The sequence below is a fragment of the Malania oleifera genome, chromosome 5, assembly GCF_029873635.1.
Source record: "Malania oleifera isolate guangnan ecotype guangnan chromosome 5, ASM2987363v1, whole genome shotgun sequence".
NCBI lineage: Eukaryota > Viridiplantae > Streptophyta > Magnoliopsida > Santalales > Ximeniaceae > Malania > Malania oleifera.
Genome location: NC_080421.1, coordinates 51,907,859 through 51,929,603, shown reverse-complemented (window position 1 = coordinate 51,929,603; position 21,745 = coordinate 51,907,859). Strand labels below are relative to the sequence as shown.

General features: G+C 37.3%; 1 protein-coding gene across 1 annotated transcript; it reads right to left on the bottom strand.

The window, feature by feature from the left end:
• Positions 1–8,431: 8,431 nt before the first annotated feature.
• LOC131155544 (3-ketoacyl CoA thiolase 1, peroxisomal-like) lies at positions 8,432–21,482 on the bottom strand. Its single transcript, XM_058108766.1, has 14 exons — positions 21,083–21,482; positions 14,764–14,840; positions 14,565–14,649; positions 14,260–14,386; positions 13,899–13,997; positions 13,752–13,819; positions 13,564–13,671; positions 13,412–13,489; positions 13,194–13,326; positions 13,004–13,100; positions 10,491–10,614; positions 10,279–10,387; positions 8,954–9,037; positions 8,432–8,804 (listed from the first exon to the last, which is right to left on the bottom strand). Exons 1-14 carry the CDS (start codon positions 21,179–21,181, stop codon positions 8,689–8,691), a joined length of 1,404 nt encoding a protein of 467 aa, XP_057964749.1. The 5' UTR covers positions 21,182–21,482; the 3' UTR covers positions 8,432–8,688.
• Positions 21,483–21,745: the final 263 nt, after the last annotated feature.

The window sequence follows — 21,745 nt, the reverse complement described above, 5'->3', positions numbered from 1 at the left end:
CCCCCAACCTCAAATTCCAACTCATGATGGCGAACATCTGCATAACTTTCCTACTGACTCTAAGATGATTTAATCCTTACTCTGATTAAACCAACCTTCTTAGAAGCCTGTTGTACGAGTTTGGGACCCAATACCTACCGTTCACCGATCTCATCCCAATACAAAGGAGGCCGACACCTCCGACCATACAATGCCTCGAACTGTGCCATCCCAATACTAGCCTAGAAGCTATTATTATAGGCAAACTCCACTAATGGTAGAAACTGAATCCAACTACCACCGAAGTCTAATACACAAGCCCGTAACATATCTTCTAAGATATGTATCATCCTCTCTGACTGTCCATCAATCTGGGGATGGAATGTTGTACTGAAAGTAAGCTTCTTCCCCAGTATTTCCTGTAAGCTCTTTAGAATCGAGAAGTAAACCTTGGGTCTTGATATGAAACAATGGACACCGGTACCCCATGCATTCTAACTATCTCTTGCACGTACAAATCTGCTAGCCTACTCAAAGAGTAGCTAACCTTCATCGATATCAAGTGAGAATATTTGGTTAACCTGTCCACGATTACCCATATGACATTTTGCCCGTGAACTACTAGTGGCAACCCGGTGACAAAGTCCATGGAAATATGCTCCCATTTCCACTCCGGAATACTCAGTGGCTGCAATGGCCCTGCCGGCCTCTGATGTTCAGCCTTTACCTGCTAACATGTCAGACATTGTTCTACAAATCGAGCAATCTCCTGTTTTATGCCACTTCACTAGAAGGACTCGCACAAATCCCGATACATCTTCGTACTACCCGGATGTACCGTATATAAAGAACAATGCGCCTCTTACAGAATCGTCCTCTTTATACCCTCTTCGTTTGGAGCACACAGCCTGGTCCCAAACCTCAGCACATCTCCCTCAGAGATGTTAAAATTTCCAGTCAACCCTTACTGTACTTTCTCTACAACCTCGACTAACTCTGCATCATTAGCCTACGCAGCTTTAATCCTTTCAAATAATGTCGACTGGATCACCAAACTAGTAAGGAAAGTTTGATGATTACCATCCACCAACTACATGCCAAGACTCTCCAAATCCCATCTGATATGATGCTAACCTACTACTGCAGATACTGACGCATGCTCAGATGGTGCAATCATAGTCCTTGATCAGTTCCAACCACCTCCTCTACCTTACGTTCAACTCCTTCTGTGTGAAAAAGTATTTGAGGCTTTTATGGTCCGTGAAGATCTCACACTGCTCATTGTACAAGTAGTGTCTCCAGATCTTCAACGCATAAACTACTGCTGCCAACTCCAGATCATGCGTAGGGTAATTATTCTTGTACTCCTTGAGTTGCCGAGAAGCGTAAGTAATTACCTTACCTCGTTGCATAAGCACACATCCCAACCCCTTTAACGATGCGTCACTGTAAATCACAAAACCACCATCCCCAGATGGGATGGTTAAAACCAGAGCAGTGACCAGTCGGTGTTTCAACTCCTAGAAACTCTGCTTGCACTCGTCATTCTAATAAAATCTCACACCCTTCCTTGTCAACCGTGTCAGAGGGTCAGACAACTTAGAGAATCTCTCCACGAACCACCGGTAATACCCAGCCAGTCCTAGGAAACTCTGAACATCCTGTATACTCTTCGTTTTCACCCAGTCAACCACTGCTTCTATCTTACCAGGATCAAATGAGATACCACCCTTCGACACAACATGGCTTAGAAACGCGACCTAATTCAGCCATAACTCACATTTCTTCAACTTAGCATACACCTTCTTCCCTCGTAGAACCTGAAGTACCAACCTTAGATGGTTTTCGTGCTATTCCGAACTCTTAGAATATACTAGAATATCATCGATGAATACCACTACAAACTGATCTAGGTACTCATGGAAAACCCTATTCATAAAGTCCATAAGTACTACCGGGGCGTTAGTCAACCCAAAAGGCATGACCAAGAACTCGTAGTGACCGTATCTATTCTGAAAGCAGTCTTTGCAACATCCTCAGTCCTAACCTTCACCTGATGATACCCTAACCGTAAATCGATCTTTGAAAAGACCTACGCTCCCTGCAGCTGGTCAAACAAATCATCTATATGAGGCAACGGGTATCGATTCTTCACTGTTACCTTGTTAATCTCATGGTAATTAATGCACATTTGCATTGACCCATCCCTCTTCTTCATGAATAATACTGGAGCTCCCCAGGGCGAAACACTAGGTCGTATAAAGCCCTTGTTCATTAGTTCCTACAACTGCTCCTTCAACTCTCTAAGTTCCGCTGGAGCCATCCCATATGGAGCTTTCGAGATTGGTGCCTTACCTAGAAGCAATTTAATAGCAAACTCTACCTCACGATCAGGAGGTAAACCGGGTAAGTCTTCTAGGAATACATTCGAAAATTTGTTAACCATTCGGATATTTTCAAGTTTCACATCATCCTAACGTGGTTAGTTCACGTAAGCTAGGTACCCTCGATAACCCTCTAAGAGTAACCTTCTTGCTTGTATAGCTGTCAAAATCTGTGACGTCAAACGCACACACTTTCCCACAAACTTATACTCCTGCTCCCCAGGAGGTCTGAACACTACTACCTTCTTATGACAATCAATCACTGCATAACTAGAGAATAGTCAATCCATCCCCAGTATAATATAAAATCCACACATGTCATACACTACTAGGTTCCCTGGTAGCAAACTTTCCTGAATAACCACTGGGCAGTTTCCTAACATCTAACTACAGATTGTTACACTCCCAGATGGTGTAGCCACAGACAATTCATCCATCACTTGGGTTTCAACCCCACACAGTTTCACAAAACTAGCAGATATAAACAAATGGGTTGCTCTTGAATCAAATAAAATAACAGCTTTATTCGAAAGCAATAACATGCTACCTGTCACCACGTTCCCAATGCATTCCATATCTGCTGGAGTAAGGGAGTACACCCTCGTTGGAGCCGTGTTTGCCTAATACTTTCCCTAAGGCACTTGATTACTCCTATGGTTTTGGCTCAGTGCTGACGCACTACTCATCTGTGTAGCACAGTTTCGAGACATATGGCCTGTCTTGCCATAGTTGTAGCAGTTACCCCAGAACGGCTGGCATTCACCATCGTGCCATCTATGGCACTTGGCGCATAGTGCAAAGGATGGATCCCCCCTAAGAACTCCACCGCTCGGTATTCTGCCGATAACCCAAACTAAAATTCTTCTTCTTCTTCCACTGTCCCTGTCGAGGCCCAATTTGAGAACCAGAAGATACTAGCCTTTTCTTCTGTTCTTGCACCCCTTTATCTCCTGTCAGCCTCGACTATAGCAGCTTTATCCACAACAATAGAAAACTCTCAGATCTGCAGCATCCCCATAAGCCTACAGGTGTCCTTCCTCAGACCCTTCTTGAACCTTCGAGCCTTCTTATACTCGTTCGAGACCAAGTACGGCGCGAAACGAGATAACTCGATATATTTGGTGGCATATCTCTACACCGTCAGGGTTCCCTACATCAAGCTCGAGAACTCATTAGCCTTTACATCACGAGTGGAAGCCGAAAAGTATCTCTCGAAGAATACCTCCTTGAAATGGCTCCACATCATACCACATGGACCAGCTCTCTACTTCTCAAGCGGACTCACTGCCGTCCACCATCTCTCCGCTTCTCCTGCCAGCTGAAAGGTAGAATAGAGAACCTTCTACTGGTCAGTACAGTGCATAACTTCCAACATCTTCTCGGTCTTCTGCACCCAGTTCTCTGCTACTATCGGATCGAGTCCTCCCGTAAACTTCGGAGGGTGCATACGGGTGAACCTCTCTATGGTACAACCTGTAGCCGTAGGAGAGTGCTCACGTCTCCTAACACTTTGCCCTATCTCCTGCAAGACTTGCCTCATCAAACCCCGAGGCACAGAAGGAGACTCGTCACTTGAAGTCCCCTCAGAATCACTATCCAAGTTGTTATCCTTAGGATCCATTCTAAAAATAGGATAGGGATCGATTAGAATTCCTATCGTACACAGTTAACACAATCATTGAAAACTAATCATGTTAACTACAACTCTCATGGGTCCAGGTCTGTCCTACCACACCGATACGAAATCATTAATGGTTTTCCGTGATTTTACTGAAATTGTCATTCCAGGAAAAACACAGAACACTGCTAATGACCGTCTAGAAACAAAACAACCCTCGACCTACTCTACCCATTTCTACATCCTATACTCTGGTATGTACACAATACTATGCCTAACCAAGTCTACAAGACCTAACAACCTAGTTTTGCTCTGATACCAAGCTGTCACACTCTGAACCCGCGGATGGGTCCCAAGTGTGAATATAGTAACCTAACCTGTCTTCGTATCAATTAAAACATGCATGATACTACTCTGAATGAGAGTCCGAACCCGTGGAGTACATGAAAACCCTATACACAATCACATACATATCCATACTCATCAAATTCGCAGCGAAAAATGTTCTTTCTATATATACATCATACCATACCAGAGTCTGTACAGAACTAGGATACATGTTCCCAAAATTACAGTACATACTCTAGGTGTCTACAAAACCCAATAATGACAACTCGATTACCAAACTCATACTTACACATGTACTAAATGCAGCTAATCGACACCCCTGCTTTCAGACACTAGGATGCTAGTTTCGGCTTCCCAAAAGACCTAAAAAACATTTGTATATTTGAGGTGAGACACCTCTCAGTAAGGAAGAAAGCATGTTATATCAGTGTGTGGCATACAAGTATTATTTTAGTGTAAAACATAACACAATGCAATACAGTACGATACAGTTCAATACATTTCAATATAGTTCCACTATTTTTCACAAATCCGTTCCAATACATACAATACCCAAACATATGATCAGTGTCATCACACTAAGCATCCAATTATCTTGCGATAACCGAAGCCTTATAGCGATAACGTTGCCAATACGAGCACCCGATAACCTGTAATAACCAAAGCCTCACAGCAATACCGTTGCCACTACGGTGTAGCGCACACCCATCGGTGACTAGCCGGAAAGAACAGACGATATTTCATACCCTCAAATATAGAGTTGGACATTCTCGCCCACAGTAATTAGCCAAGTCATAGCGTCAGCATACGGTAATTAGCCACCCCTAGATGATTCAGGGTATGGTAATTAGCCTCCCTTAACTGATTTACAAAACCTGGAACAATTTTGGGACTCATGTCCCTATACTCATCAACGTACGGTAATTAGCCGCCCCTAGCTGTTTTTACAAAACCTAGAACATTTTGCATACAATAGTTCATTCCACACTTATTTGGTATACAACAAATCATATCATTTTCAGTTCAAAACTACAGTTTAATACAAATATGGGTATGGTCATCTTAATACTACATTTTTAATACAACATACGATTTCTCCAACAAAATAGAGATGATACCCGAAACCCCCAAATTTTCTCGAAAACTATAACCCAGAAATCTCGCATTTTTACCTGATAGATTTTTCCAAATAAGTAACCAAAATATACATACGATCGTAAACTACAGGTTTACCAAACTACGAACTCTACAGCTCCAAAACTACGAACCGAGACATCAAAACCTAAACAACCAAGAACAATACTTCCTTACAGTTCTTACTACTGCACATATTCTGAAATGAAATTGAAATCAGACTTTTACCTCGATTTTAGGTCAAAACCTAAAAATCCTCGAAACGACTTTTCGATCCACTATTCTCGAAGAGATTCCTTCCCTGATCTATGCAATAACATCAGATCGTCGAATCAAGCGACAAACTGTGAAGAATCGAAGAGGGGGAGAGAGAGAGAGAGAGAGAGAGAGAGAGAGAGAGAGAGAGAGAGAGAGAAATCCCGTTGGTTCTAGAGAGAGAGAGAGAAAGAGAGAGTTTTGGCTTTCTTAGTCAAGAAGCAATGAAGTAGGATATTTATAGCCCCTTTGACCCAACCAACCTCGTCGACGAGATGGCGCCTTCGTCGATGAATCATCCATACATTTCATCGACGAACCGGCTCCATCGGTGATGAACCTTATTTTGATATTTTACAACACGTTCGGTATCTCTTCGTTGACGAGACTCTGAATTTTGGTGACGAAGAGTACGAGAGCTTTCGTCGACGAGAACGACGGCTTCGTTGATGAAGCCTGTAAAATTTACCTTTTTACCCTTTTCATTTATTCAATATACATTCCTCAGGTCGGGTTCTTACACATATTTTTCAGTCGACTGACTATTTGAGATTTTAATTTTAAACTTAATGAATACTTTCCAAATTTGATTTTTTAAATACTATCCGTTATGAAAACTTGGGAAACACTCCAAGTCACTTTGGGAATATGAAATACTCTTGATTAATCATTTATAAATACATCCCCAAGGCTAAGGATTCAAACACCCCAAGACATTGCAACAATCAAGCTTTCTTGCTCTTAAAACTCTCAATACTCTCAAAAGCTCTCTTGTGCAATTACTTTCTGAATTCTCTACTGAGGTTTTCTGGGAAACTCTCACACAATTTTGAGCCTATACTGAATTCTTTCAATCTAGAAAGAAAGCTCACGGTGATATATTTCAAGTGGCTTCAAACTCTTTCAATTAATATTTTGAATTGAAGTATATTTTAGTGCTGAATTGTTGTACTAATATGCTCTTGTTAAGAGTGTCTTTGTACATCAAAACTTGTTCTTGTTTTTGTATATGGTTCAAGTTCTTGAATCGTTTTTGGACCAAGCGTGGGGTATCATTTGGAGAGGCGTACTCTAGCCTACTGAAGGAAAGATTGTAAGGTTGCTTCTGCCCATAAAGGAGTGGTTATAGTGGAATCCTTGGGTTGTTTAGCCTAAGGCGAGGACGTAGGTGGGTATAGCTGAACTTCGTAAAAACTCTCATCTCACTCTCTTCCCTACTCTTATTTAATTTCCTGTTTATATTAACTGCGTGGTTGAATTTTAATTTTTAATCATATACACTACGTGGATTGGAAATTAAATAAACCAATGATTAATTTGATTTTGGGATTTCGAAAACTGAAAGGGAGTACGTTGATTGATCAATATAAATTGCGAAAACCTTAAAGGGAGTACGTTAATTGGTTAACACCCAGGACTAATTAACATGAAAGTTTATTTAAAGTCTAAGTTTTTTTAAGATTGTTGGAAGTTTGAATTGTGGTTTATGTTGAGAAAACAGGTACATAAATACAGGACTTTTATCAGCAAATAAATATTCTCAAACTCTACTTTGAGTTACAGAAGTGCTGAAACTTGACAGCATTGTTGAAATTTTTCTTTAGTGTGGATTGTGTTGTGATTGTATTGGTTGGATTGTGTTGAGGTGCTGGACAGGTTATATAACTTGGTATGCACATTCATAAAAGTTTTACATAGTTAATTTTCTTCTGTACTTATAATTTTAAAACAACTTTGCTTGTGAGGTTGCTGAACTTAAAATAAACTAAAAAAGAATTAATCAAAGAAATTTAAAAATCCCAATCACCTCCTCTTGGGAATACACTTTCCTTTTCACATATGCTCACATTTCTGCGGTGTCCATGTTTAAACCCATTTGTAAATTATCGTGGTAATGGATTTTCTATATATAATTTCTGTGTTATTAGCTTTAATACTATGTGTGAGTTTAAAAAAGCTATTTTTCAATCATAACGAGTTAGTCAATTGATAGAATGATTTTGCAGCATATTGTGAAAAACAGATTCAGCAAAATTTACACTCTAAATATTATGAATATCCGAGCTTCCAAGAAATATTGCATTTAAAGACTAGAATTTTTTGCTCTGTGATTATTTTCCAAAGAAACTATGGTTACACTGGGTTTCTGATCTAATATCATATTGTTCTTACTAGCTTATTAGAATTGAAATAGCTAGCCCATATTATGATAACAACACACCATTTTTCCTCATCTACTTAATTTTTCTAATGATCAGGTTGGATAAGCAAATTAATAGCTCCATGCCATGAAACCAGAGACAAATCAATTATTTTAATAATTGTTAGGCAGGTTAGCAATTCAAAGCTCCATATTAGATTAATTACTCTGTTGAGGACTACAAAAACTAAGATATACTCCATACTTGTCTTTGTTCCTACATCCCTCAAAATTTCAATTGATTTTAGGAAGTCATTTTATTTTTAACACCATCATCGCATCCATTGAATTGTTTTCTTTAATATATGCTGTTTAACTATACTCATTATTTCATGACTGGATGTTCCATACATTGTCTACCATGCAAATTTTCTTCCAAAAAATTTAAATCTAAAGGGCAGCATCAGCAGCAGCTCGCTACAGGTGGTGAAAGTTGATCTTTTGAAGCAGAGTGTATTGCAATCTTAAGACCCTTTCCTGTTGTATTCTTTAAATGATTTAATTGGCAACTAATTGCAGTAAAAGCATACAAAAATATATTATCACAAATTTGAATTGTTGACAGTGATCTTAATATTTATATTCATTTTTTAACTTCTTTCACATGTATTTTATTTTATTTTTTCTTTTACATCATCCCGCCGCGAAGCGCAGGTAATCCTTATAGTTTTCTTTAAAAAGGATCCCCGCGGACAAGCAGTTGGGACTAATTAATGTTACTTGAAAGGTTGAGCACACATATTAAAGAAATCAAACGCACAGTTGGTTTCCTAATTTCCAAGAGCATCCTTGGATAAAAGATTGTTACTTTTGACCCCTCGAGCGTTGCATAACTCATCAACACAATCCCCTCTCTCAAAAACAGCAGCTGCCCCCATGCCTGTGCCTGTAGTGAAAATATCCAGACAAGATCCATTATAAAGAAAATCAAAGGAAAAAAAAAGGAACAGTTCAACAAGACAATACGTGAACCTATCTTGAGAGATTAACAGGGGGAGAGAGGGGTCAGAAGGCAGGAATGGATAGAGGTGCTACCTATGCACATTGAAACCACACCGAACCGATAGTCCTTGCCACGGCGCTTCATTTCCTGCAACAGAGTCGCAACACAGCGAGCACCTAATATAGAACATAGTAGGTTATTATTTTTTTCAAGAACATGCCAAGCTGTTTACATCTGAAAAAACAAAAACTAATTTGAATAAAAGATTCCGCCAAAAGTGAGGATATATTAATAAATAAATGGAGGTGCCGCCCTCTTTTATTATTTATATATATATATATATATATATATATATAAACTTAGAACATGAGCACTTGTAACCCTAACTTTGTAAAGAATGGAAATGATAAAGTTTTCCAAGGGCAGCAATTTCCGAAGTAGGACATGCTGGACAACCTCACAAATAATAACTGCAGATAATGTAAAGTATTTCTAGATGTCTGGTTTTTCTATTGCTGTTCCCTCAAAAACTTTATGAATTTGGAAATTGGAGTCGATGGTTCTTGGTTCAATGGACCAAGAATGTCAAGCCAACCTCTTGAAAGAAACAATTAAAAAAAGGTGCACTAATACCAGCCTGTTCACGATTGGCATGGTAGATCTTAGGCTTGAGGTCAGGTTCAGCTATAAAGGGACACAAGTATCTTGCACTCAAAAGGAAGTACCGGCGCAGTGCAGCAGATGATGTGGGCCTGTGTCACTGTGTCACTAACCATTTTCCATCCATATTTCAACACAAAAACTAGGCATTTATGCATTTTTCAAGTAACCTAACAAGATTGCATCCTTCATACTTAAATACTATCAAAAAGCTGATAATAGACAGACCATAAATCTTTGCATCCCGATGAAGGTATAACGTACACTGCTATAGTTTTTATGGATGATGGAAGTCACCCACTCTTTGCGAGGTATCTGACCGAGCTTAATGATGTTCAAAATGGCTCATCAGAATCCAGGACCAGTTTTACATTGCTTAGAAGCTTCATAAATAAACCACCAGAAATAGAATATTCAAGGCAACTGAACTTCTAAACCTCTAATCACTCAAAACCTCATGGTTAGTCTATGATATCCCTCAAACCTAGAAGCTTGTGTTTTGAAGCTTTTATATGACAATTTACGACTAAAATCATCTCTTCTTTTGATAAATGGAAGGAAACTGCAAAACAAGGAGCAAGCCTTTGAGGCTACTAAAGAAGTTCCAGATTCTAAAATATTTAGGCACAAAATAATCTACCAACAAATAATGTTGCAATAGTCCTCAAACATGAAAATGGAACTTCATATGGAGTTATCAGTCACTAAATATTACAGCTGTCACAACCTTCCAGCTTTGTGTCAGATATCTATGTACCTGTGGCACCCAAAGGATGCCCAAGAGCCATTGCACCTCCGTTGACATTAACTTTTTCAGGATCAAGCTCTAGTTTCTTGCAGCAATACATGTACTGAGATGCAAATGCCTGCATGAAGAACAATAAATTTGCATAAATAAACATTCTTGAACTTGTACTGATTTGACCATGACATTCGTAGTTATCAAATTGAACACGCAAACCCATCAACCTCATTTATCTCAAACAGGTCAATGTCATTGAGTTCAAGACCAGCAGACTTTACAGCAGCTGGAATTGCCACAGCTGGACCAATGCCCATGACAGCAGGATCCACACCAACAGCAGCAAAACTCCTGCATGAGTTGTATCAGATAATGTTCCAAAGATCTTCAGAATATTCTTCAATTTATCCTCTAATATTTCTTATATGTGGATCGTTCTTCTTATTTCACTCATATTTACTATTTGACCCTTGGGACATTGCATAAACATTTAAGAGAACATTTTTCAAGAATGAAAAACAATGGAGCAAATCCAAAAGGAATTCACATATTTTCCAAAACAATAACATTTTTGGTTTTTCTAGTTATGCCCCCTCAAGACTCAAAAATTCACATGCACCTAGTGATTGAGTACAGTGCATATTTTCCAATTTAAGTGCCTTCTTTCAAAATAGTCCTCTTCCTCAATTGGAAATTTGGTTTTGTTGAGAATTCCACTTAAAAGTTTGTCTCACACTAGAAAAACAAAGTGGAAGATAGGTTCTTATACACATGGTTGGGCCCAAAACTTAACACCCAATAGGTTTAAACTTTTGGGTCAGGTTGGTACTCTTTCATGTGTCTCATGCATCCATGAAGACTCCCCGAATTCTAAAAAGTGGTATCAGAGCTAATGGTTCGTAACTTTGGGTGAACAACATCATAAATTCAAGGTGTGAAGATAATTCTCTTGGCGTGCTAACAATTGGAACAGTTGGAGCACCAAGTGTGTGACTAAGGCTAATAAAGATCATCTAGGCCTAGTGATGGATTCAGATAGGGTCAAGATGTGGGGAGTAGGATTGGTCTAGAGGCACATGAAACGCTATCCGAGGCACATAAGGCGCAGGAAGGGGTAAGACCCACTTGAGCAGCTAGTGGATACTTAAGCTTACTCTTATGTGGGAGATTGTTTTTGGTCAAAGGAGACTTCAAATTGGGCTTTGAGTATTCATGCATGTGTTCCTACAGATGTAGACACGTGGAAGAGGAGCGATTCTGAGTGAACTCCCATGGTTTCGTGCCCTTTCTTATGGTTAGGTAATGGCTCCTAATATGTTGCATAACAAGTAATGGCTTCTGCTTAAGGGGGAGTGATTAAAACTCACAAGTGGGGAGATTGTTGATAAATTCACTTGTGAATTTGTCCCACATTGGAAAAATAGAGTGAAAAATGGGTGCTTATATACATGGTTGGGCCCAAGAACCAATAGGCTTAAGATTTTGGATCAATTTGGTGCTCACCCATGTATATCAAGCGTCTAAAAGGACTTCCCTTATTTTAAGAAGTGGTATGAGAGCCAATGGTTCATAACTCTAGGCAAGCGATACCGTAAAGTTGAGGTGTGAAGTGAACTCTCTTAACGTGCTAACAGTTAAAAGACCAAATGTATGACTAAGGCCAATAAGGATCATGTAGGCTTAGTAATGAATTCAAATAGGATCAAGACGTGGAAAGTAGAATTGGTTTGAAGGCATGTGGAATGCAACCCGAGGCATGTAAGGGTTAAGGCCCACTTGAGCAATTGTTGGAGAATTGGGCTTGCTCTTATGAGGGAGACAATTTCCGCTCAAGAGGGAGAGTTCAAATTGGGCTTTGAGTGTTCATGCATGTGTTCCCACGAATGTAGACATGTGGAAGAGGAGCAATGCTAAGTGGACTCCCGTGGTTCCATGCCCTTTCTCATGGTTGAATAATGGCTCCTCATGCAAGTAATGGCTTCCAATCAAGAGAGAGTGGTTGGAACTCACAAGTGAGGGGAATTTTTTTAGAATTCCACTTGTGAGTTTGTCCCACATTAGAAATATAGAGTGGAAGATGGTACATGGTTGGGCCCAAGATATAATAGGCTTAAGCTTTTGGGTCAAGTTGGTGCTCCTTCAAGTGCATCAAGCCCCCATGAAATCTCCCCGAATTCTAACAAGTTTGATATGAGTTCTAATATCCCGGGTGTTGCTAATATGGACATGACACACAGAGATTCCTCATTTCACAATATTATTAGAGATTTCAAAATATATGCTAATTATTCTATAAGATGAAAAATATGAGAATTTTTAAAGCTGAAGGTCCCAACTCTAAACTAAATTTCATTTTATGGCCAAACTCAGCTAATATGTACTACTTTGTTTCCATAAGTTTATTCATTTGTAAAAAATTGGTTGCTACTCCAGAAGAAGAAAAGAATGCAGTTTTTTACTTTTCCATTTCTACACAAATAGATGAGATTCCAAGGATGCCATAGGTGCCTTAAACCAAGGAACTAAAACAGAAATTGATGACCAGAGAAAATGCATAGCAGATGCACACATATAACCTAGCCAAAAAATATGTCGAGCTGTAAAAAATGATGACCAGCCCAACCTCTGCACTCAAGGCTCATATCAAGTACATATCTCAGGAATGCTTGCGAAGAAGCATACTAGGTCGGAGTAATTATAACCTAGCAAATAATATTCCTTCTTGCAGAAAATTATATACCTGAACACACCAAGAATTGGAAGTCCCTTCTGCATAGCCAAACTTCTTTTCATGAGGAGAACAGCTCCAGCACCATCACTCACTTGACTAGAGTTTCCTTGGTACAAAAAGAGAGACAGTAAAACATCAATTCAAAACTCGATGCATGCAATTGACATTCAATATATTGCCCTGAATGCATAATCAATACCAGCAGTTGTGTTCCCATCCTTTTTGAATGCCGGCTTAAGCTTTGCCAGATCCTTCATGTTTGTGTTTGGCCGAATCCCATCATCCACAAAAATATTTACTGGCTTCTCCTCTCCAGTTTTTGGGTCCACAATCTTTGAACAGCAATCATCCAAGTCATAAAACAAAACCACCAAGAAAATAGATTGCTTTTCCCTTGAAAGCTAATGTTTGAATTACCTTTGTATAAACAGGAACAATTTCATCTTTGAATTTACCAGAAGCAGTGGCAGCAGCTGCACGCCTGTGTGACACAACCTGCCATGCAAACTACAGTTCAAGACTACTCACATCAAGAGAACATACACTATTAGCAGATGTATGGAACTCACAGCAGCCTGGTCCTGCTCTTCCCGTGTAATGCCGTACCGAAGCGCAACATTCTCAGAAGTGATACCCATAGGAAGAAGACAATCACGAGCTTGGGCAAAGATCTCCACCTGTTAACACCATCACATCCAATTCAAGATACCATTTCTCAAACAAAGCATGTTCATATGAAGAAAAGAGCTTGGTATACTTTGGGATTAATTTGGCGAGCCTGACCAATCTGATTCACTGTCATGGACTCCAATCCAGCCCCAATGCCTGCATTACAAACAAAGAAGGTTATGGTCAAATATGAAGGAAATCACTTGCGCAGGAGACTTGCCAGATTCACTCTTACCAATGTCATAAAATCCCGCTTTTATGCAGGCAGCTACATCAGCAACTGCCTGAAGGCCAGATGAACATTGCCTGTTGACGGTTCTGATGGGCACAGTTTCTGATTAAAACAGGTAATTGACACACCCAGTGTTATAAACAGTGAGACATATAAAAGGAGACCTCTGGACAATGCACATGTGGTCATTTTGCAGAAATCAAAAATTTCTATCCTCTATGTTCGCCCTCACAACATAATTTTGGTGATGATCCCATTAAACATAGCAAATGTATTCAAAGGTTATGAAAAAGAATAAGAACAATCTCACATTCATGCGGTGTTTAATAACCTATACACAACAAAAGGAGCAAGCAGAAAGTACCAGGGAAACCAGCATAGAATGCTGCCATCCTGCATTCAGACGCTCTCAGAGAACCAGGTGCCAGAACTGTACCAACAACTATATCTCCTACTTCACTAGGATTCAGATTTGTTTTTTCTACCACTGCCTGCAGTCAGTATGGGAGGCACACAAATGAGCCAAATTCATAAAAAGCAGGCATAAATTTTCATCAACTCCTTATAGTAAAATTCAACTCTGTATCTGGCATTTCATCACTCACCAAATTAACCCTTCAGAAAAAAAAAAAAAAAAATTCAACAGCAAATTAATAGAAGGCATCTAACCTTTAGAACAGCTGCAAGTAGATCATCAGGAGGGGTATCCTTGAAGCCCCCACGTTTGGATTTGCAAATGGCAGTTCGGTATGCACTTTTTAACATGATAATTGAATTAACATTACAGTGAAGGAAGATAATCAATTAACAGAAGTAAAAATTGTATATTTAAAGAAAAAAGACTTTTTTCATAACTCAAGTAACTTACGCCACAATCACAATATCATCTCCAAATGCAGCTGTTCGATGATATGCAGCACTATCCCCAGCCAAACAAACTGAAGTCTGTTAAGATAAAAGTGGGGAGGGTGGGGGGTGAGAGTTATTTTCTGGAAATCAAATGAACAACTTGACAATAATTTTTTAATGAAAACAATGTGGCCCTATGTGGATAGTGTTGAATAGTTAATTACTAAAAACAGAATTAATCAACAATCAACCACACAAATCAGCCACACAATCACAAAGAGAACACCAAGATTTATGTGAAAAACCCTTCAGCGTGAAAGGAAAAACCACGGATCAAAGTCTGCTTCCAATCTTTCACAACATCAAAATAGTAGGTTACAATAGGTCTTTCCTAGTTGAAACTAGGGCATAAAGTCAACTACAATCATCAAGAATAACAAATTCTGGGTATACAAAGCAATATAGTCATCATCAACAAGGTGGAATCAATCCAGAATGAGAAATGGAGAAATCTCACCCAGAAAACAGAGGTTGATTTCGTACCCATGAAACCAGTTCTAAAGAACTCCAACAGACAATCAGACTGTCCAAAATGAAGAACAATGAATTACAAACAATCTGTCCAAATTTTAGTTAGTCGGACGAGAAAGTGCCATGTAATTGTCATGATCAAGCTGACTGCAAGCCAAAGGATGCACGAAACATTCTAGCTTCCAACAATAACTTCCCAAATTTATTGCCTTTAACTTCTCCAAAGATGACCATTCACCTTCCAAACAAGTCAAAACTAATTAATTATTGAACCACTCCATACATGACACCTAAGTGGGCTAGTCCCAAATATAAAGGTCTTCTACTTCCACTTAGTCACGGATTCTACTTGGGCATTGGCCAAGACATTCAAGCAGACCAATCTATACATGTGGGCCATCCTCCACATGAGAGAGAAACCTAACAAATAAAGAGTGTCAGGTGTAGCAAATTCAATAATTACCATTTGACAAAACTAATATAAAAATTAACATTTGACAAAACGACTATATTCATAAAAAGAGATGCGGAGCATGTCCTATTGAGAATTCGATTTGTGAGTTTGTCTCACACTGGAAAAATAAAGTGGAGGCACATGGTTGAACCCAAGACCTAATGATCAAAACTTTTGGGTCAAGTTGGTGCTCACACATGCATGTCAAGCCCACCCATAAAGACTCCCTTGGTCCTAACAAGTGATATCAAAGTTGACAGCTTGAATTAGGCTGGAGTGTTCATGCATGTTTATCTTGCCGATGTGATAGTAGTCACGTAAATGATGGCTCGCAATTGGTTGCATGACTGTAACAGCTCCTAGTTGGAAAAATAGAGGGGAGGTTGGTTGCTAATATACGTGATTAGGCCCAAGACCTAATGGCTTAAGCTTTTGGATTGAATTGACATTTACCCATGTATATCAAACCCACGCATGAAGGCTCCCTGGGCACTACTACAATTCACAAATCACATTTTCACATGCATAAGCAAATTATTTTAATGGGTTTCATAATATGATTTTAAGCACTTAAAAGCAATGAACACAGCACGCCCCTCATATAGGGTACAATTAATGCTATGCAAAGTGGAGAACATGCAATTTATGGCTGTTTTTATTTAATCTCTGTAATGCCAGAAATTTAATGTGTTAATGCACTTAAAAATATCCACACTTCGTAAAAAGAAACTTGCGAACAAACCATGTGCCGGGTTCAAACCAATTAAAACCTTATTTAAGCACTCCATTTTGCACCTTACAGTGGGAGAAACAGCCCCACTTTTTCTCTTACTCACATTCAGGTACTAAAAATATGTTCAAACAAAACACTATGCTTAAGAACATGGATTTGTAGCTTTTGACTTGAAATGATAGGAATTTAGATAAAATTTAATGCAAACAAAGAAACTGAATACAATAAGGGTCTGTTTTTGGGGATCCCGGGATTTGGAGATTTGGATTTTTATTTGGAGGGCCTAATTCCAAATCCTTGGTTTGGAACCACAATTAAATTTGGATTTGGATTCCAAATCAAATCCTTTACTACCCAAATCCACAAAATTAAATCCAAGCTGTGGCTGGATTTTACAAATCCAAATCCATTTGGATTTCATTATAACCATATACCATTTAAACTCCACCTTCCCTTGATGCCCTAGACAAGATTCAAGAGTCCCTACGCACTCCGGTTTCTTTGAGGTCCACTATTTGAGACCATCACCGAAGGGAGTGAACTCTTTTTCTTCAGGTTTCTTTGAGCTCTACCATTTGAGACCCTAGCCAAAGGGAGACACCACTATGAAGGGAGACACACCCTCCCCTCTGCTTTCTTCTTCTCCTCCTTCCTGTCATCTGGCATATCTTCTTTTTGTCTTCTTCTTCTTCTTCTTCTTCTTCTTCTCCTTCCTATCATCTGGCATGTCTTCATTTTTGTCCCCTGCTACCCTAGTTCAATGGACATCCAAAATCTCCATTGAAGATATGAACAATTTCAGAAGGCTTTGAATGGTAGTAAGTTAACAATTATGCTACTCTATTCTCTAGATTCCTTGAAATTTCTTCTATGTTTATAAGGATTTCCTTTTCAGTTAGGGTTCATATTTTTTCAGAAGCTTTTTTCAATGTTTAATCATATTGAACTATGTAAAGTTAGTTTCTTTTTACCTTTTCAATTCTCTTCAAATTCTGAAATGGTAGGTTGGAGTTTAGGTTGATTCTAAGGTTTAATATATATCAGAAGCTCCTTGCAATGTTTAATTATATTGAACTATGTAAAGTTAGTTTCTTTAAACCTTTTCAATTCGCTTCAAATTTAGAAATGGTAGGTTGGAGTTTAGGTCGATTCTAAGGTTTAATATATTTCTCAAGTTTGTGGGATTGAATTTAAAAGTGGGAGCTTTGAATGTTAATGCACTTTTAATCCAAAAACTAATGGAAAAAAGATAACTTTTTTTCAAGTTTCTATTATCTGCTTCTTAGTCATTTATCTGTTTTCATTGACATCGATAAAATAAAAAATATGTTGGGATAATTTACATTTATTTTGTGATGTTATCTTGAATTAAAGCAAGGCAAGACAAACAAGGAAAGCATGCATGGATAAGGTGACAATGACCCTTTTTCATACAAATCCTCAGGAAATCCACCCCATTATAAGGAATTCATTGTGCAACACACATTGTTTTCTTGATTTGGTTGGTATTTAATTGTTTTTCTTGTTAGAATTGAGGCACGAATGTGAGGATTTCAGTAAATGTGTGGTTCTGACCTCTCTAATGGTAAGCAAGCAATAATTTGTGAATTGGGATCTGCCTTGCTAATTGCTATTTGTAGAAAGCTTTTAAAATGAATCCAAACTGCTGATTCGGATTATTGATGTAAACTCAAAACATGCTTTTAGAGGCAGGTTAGCCAATTTCATGTCTTCCATATTTTTTACTATCGAAGATATTAATAAGTTTCGCCAACATCATAGACAAACCATGAGCTGCATTTTGACCATTATTAAATTGTTCAAGAATTTCATGGCAGTCTTTGCCACTGATTGCTTTCGGATTTGAATGTCATCTGAATCATCGCATATGAATTATATAATATATTTTCAACATTAATTCTAGTGTGAATTGGAGTTTAAGTCTAGTCACTAGTGAAATGCAACATGCCTAAGTTATCTTGGCAATCTGTTCTCAGTTTTTTTTCTTGGAATTTCATTTTAGATTCTTCCTGAATATTATGTCTTCTGTCAAAAGCATTGTAATTTGATTGGCTTAAAACACTAGGCTTAAATATAGGAAAGACATACATTCATACCCAAATTATAAGAAAAAGACCATGAGAGACTAAAGAACAAGAAGATGATGGGTGAGAGACCTCATGTTTGTAGACAGCATGCTTTTATTTATCTCATATATTCAACAAAGCAAAGGAATGAGGTAGCTAGATAATACTACATTATAATCAGAGTTTTTGGGGGGGGGTGTTCAGATAGGCAATATTGCAGGATTTTCTGGATGAGAAGATTTAAACCTACATAAGATTATGAGAAGGGAAATTTTTACTGTAATTTTACATTACATTGTTATAAATACTGTAATTACCTTCTTATTATCCCATTTTATATTGTGTATGAATTATATATATAAATACATGTTTGGTTTTCCACAGCCAGAGCAAGTTAGCAAGCTGTATGCACAAACAGTCCTCAATGCATCTATCTAGTGATTGTGAGTAAATATGTGTTTTCCTGTTTTTGTTTTCTATTTTTGTTTCACATATATGAACTTCTGGATCATTTCAATTTATTTTATATTCTGTTTGTATTGATGACACGGGTGGATTTATGGACAATGTAATTAGTCTCACTTAACCCCCAGCTTTAGTCAAAGATCTACATGGGGTTAGGTTATACTTGAATGGATAGCCTGTTTAAGCGCTGGGATTGAACTAGGTTGACATTGAACTCAATGGCACAATGCAACATGCCCAACTTGATGTCATAATGGAAGTTGGAGAGGTGGGTTTGTGTTATTGGCTGTGGGGGCACTTGTTAATGGAGTTTTGAAGTTTTATAGGTGCTTGTAGGCATTTGGAATATTATGTCATAACAGAAGTTGGATCCATGGAAATATGTCTCGATACTTTTGTTCCCTATTGATTTTCACATTTGCTTCCACATTCCATCCTTTGATTTGTTGTCTATGTGAGACATACATAACTATATTCGAACAGTGGAAAGTTGTTAACTAAATATGACTATCATGCTGTGTGCAGGCTTCTAACACATTTGTTCACATGTATCAACCTAAAAACATATAGGTGTAGTGGCTCTATTTGCTCAATGTGTCTGGATTTTATTGATGAATTAAATTTTTAAAAGATGGTCTAGAAGAACTCAACACTATATATATATATAATAAAAGTCATATAAAATTTAGATTTGCATTAATGTTATGACTTGTAATATGAATGACTCGGACAAATTTCATGTATTATTCCTCTTCATATTGACATGAAAGCACCAATAAAAAACGATTATTAAAAATTAATTTTAAATACAATTGATTAAATGACTAAAAATCAAAACTTTATTTGTACCCATAATAATCATTATTTACATCCATAAATTATTCAAGTTCATACATATTTACAAAAAAAAAAAAAAACAAAACAAAACAAAAAAACAAAATTCATTACAACCCATATAATAAAAGTCATATATTCTTCAATTATTTATAAAATATATAAATCATGCTTATTTGTTTTTTTTTTTTTATGCAATTTTCAGGTACAGAAACAATTATGGATGAAAGATTTATATTTGATATTTTATTGTAAAAAAAAAATAACTTATATGGGTTGTAATGAATTTTGTTTTTTTGTTTTTGTTTTTTGTATTTTTTGTAAATATGAATGAACTTGAATAATTTATGGATGTAAATAATGATTATTATGGGTACAAATAAAGTTTTGATTTTTAGTCATTTAATCAATTGTATTTAAAATTAATTTTTAATAATCGTTTTTTATTGGTGCTTTCATGTCAATATGAAGAGGAATAATACATGAAATTTGTCTGAGTCATTCATATTACAAGTCATAACATTAATGCAAATCTAAATTTTAATTATTTTATTAATAAAGACAAATGTTGTTATGTAATTTTTAGTGATAGAAAAATACAGATTGTTATTATCAATACAACAACTGAAAATTTAATAACATTAGAGAAGATTATATTAGTGGTTGTTAATACTAATTATAATTTATATACAATAATGATGAGAAAACCCATTGTTAAAATGCCAAAATGCTGTGGTTACTGGTTATTTTCAATATTTTACTATTTTTTCAATAAAGAATCAATAGTTATGCATACACTGGTAGATAATTAGAAGTTAAATTAGGCATGTTCAAATCCATATCTCATATTTAAGTTGATCCAAACAAGAGGTTTGAATTAGCTTTGAATTTTCATTTCCATCCTACAGTTTAGCCGAACCATGAGTCTGAAATTCTGTGAAATCCAATACAAATCTATGTATTTGTAATTCTAATTTAATCTACGCATCCAAACACTACCTCAGAAAGTTTAAAATAAAGACCGCGATATCCACAGTAAAGGAAAACCCAGTTACAAAAGGACAAACATTTGACTATAACAAGTTACAGGATAGTCTCGAATCAAATTCAAACACAGCAATGGAACGGCGAGATAAACAACAAAAGCATCAAAAGATTAAAAAATCAACAAAGTAAAAGGCAATAGCTACCCTCATAATCCAACTACACCAAAAGAAAAAAAAAAGGGACTCACAGAGACGGAAGATTTGTGGGTTTGCGAAGAATTTGAAGAAAAAGACGAGGGTCGAAGATGTTCCAGCAGAACTCTCTGTCTGTTGATAGCTTTGTCCATCTCTGCCTCTGAGACGCACACACTCTCGCTCGCTCTCTCTCTCACTCAAGAGTGAAGACTACTGCTCTACAATGTAATATACTTATAGAGAGAAATAGAGAGAAAGGAGAATGAGAAGAGAAGGGTCATCCTAACAACTTCACAGAAACAACCATTAAGGAATTGGGAGGACCTGGAAGTCACCCATTTCCCGTGGGAACAAAAAAAGACACCCTCCGCAATTTGCCGTGGAGACGCTCTCTCTCTTTCTCTGATCTGTTTCTTTCCAGTTTCCACATGATAGACCCTGCCCACGTTCTCCACTCAAGCCAGTAGTATATTATATCTTTTTATTTATTTATTTTTATAATTAATTAAAAAAAAATTATCTTTTTACAAGAGACAAATTTTCCTTGAAATTTCAAATTTATTTATAACTTTTTTGCCAGTTTAGGTTCAGTAACTAAGAAATTTTTTTAAAAATTAATATTTTGCATTTTCTCCTTGAGACAAATAAAAATTATAAATATTGTTTATATATATATATATATATGAGAGAAGGAAAAGGTATTAACACGAAAAGAA

Coding starts and splice junctions, on each gene's coding strand:
- LOC131155544 (XM_058108766.1), bottom strand. CDS start 21,181: ATGGACAAAGCTATCAACAGACAGAGAGTTCTGCTGGAACATCTTCGA. Junction 13,820..13,898: donor AGCGGGATTTTATGACATTG/GTAAGAGTGAAT, acceptor TTTGTAATGCAG/GCATTGGGGCTGGATTGGAG. Junction 13,327..13,411: donor TTGTTCCTGTTTATACAAAG/GTAATTCAAACA, acceptor TGCTGTTCAAAG/ATTGTGGACCCAAAAACTGG.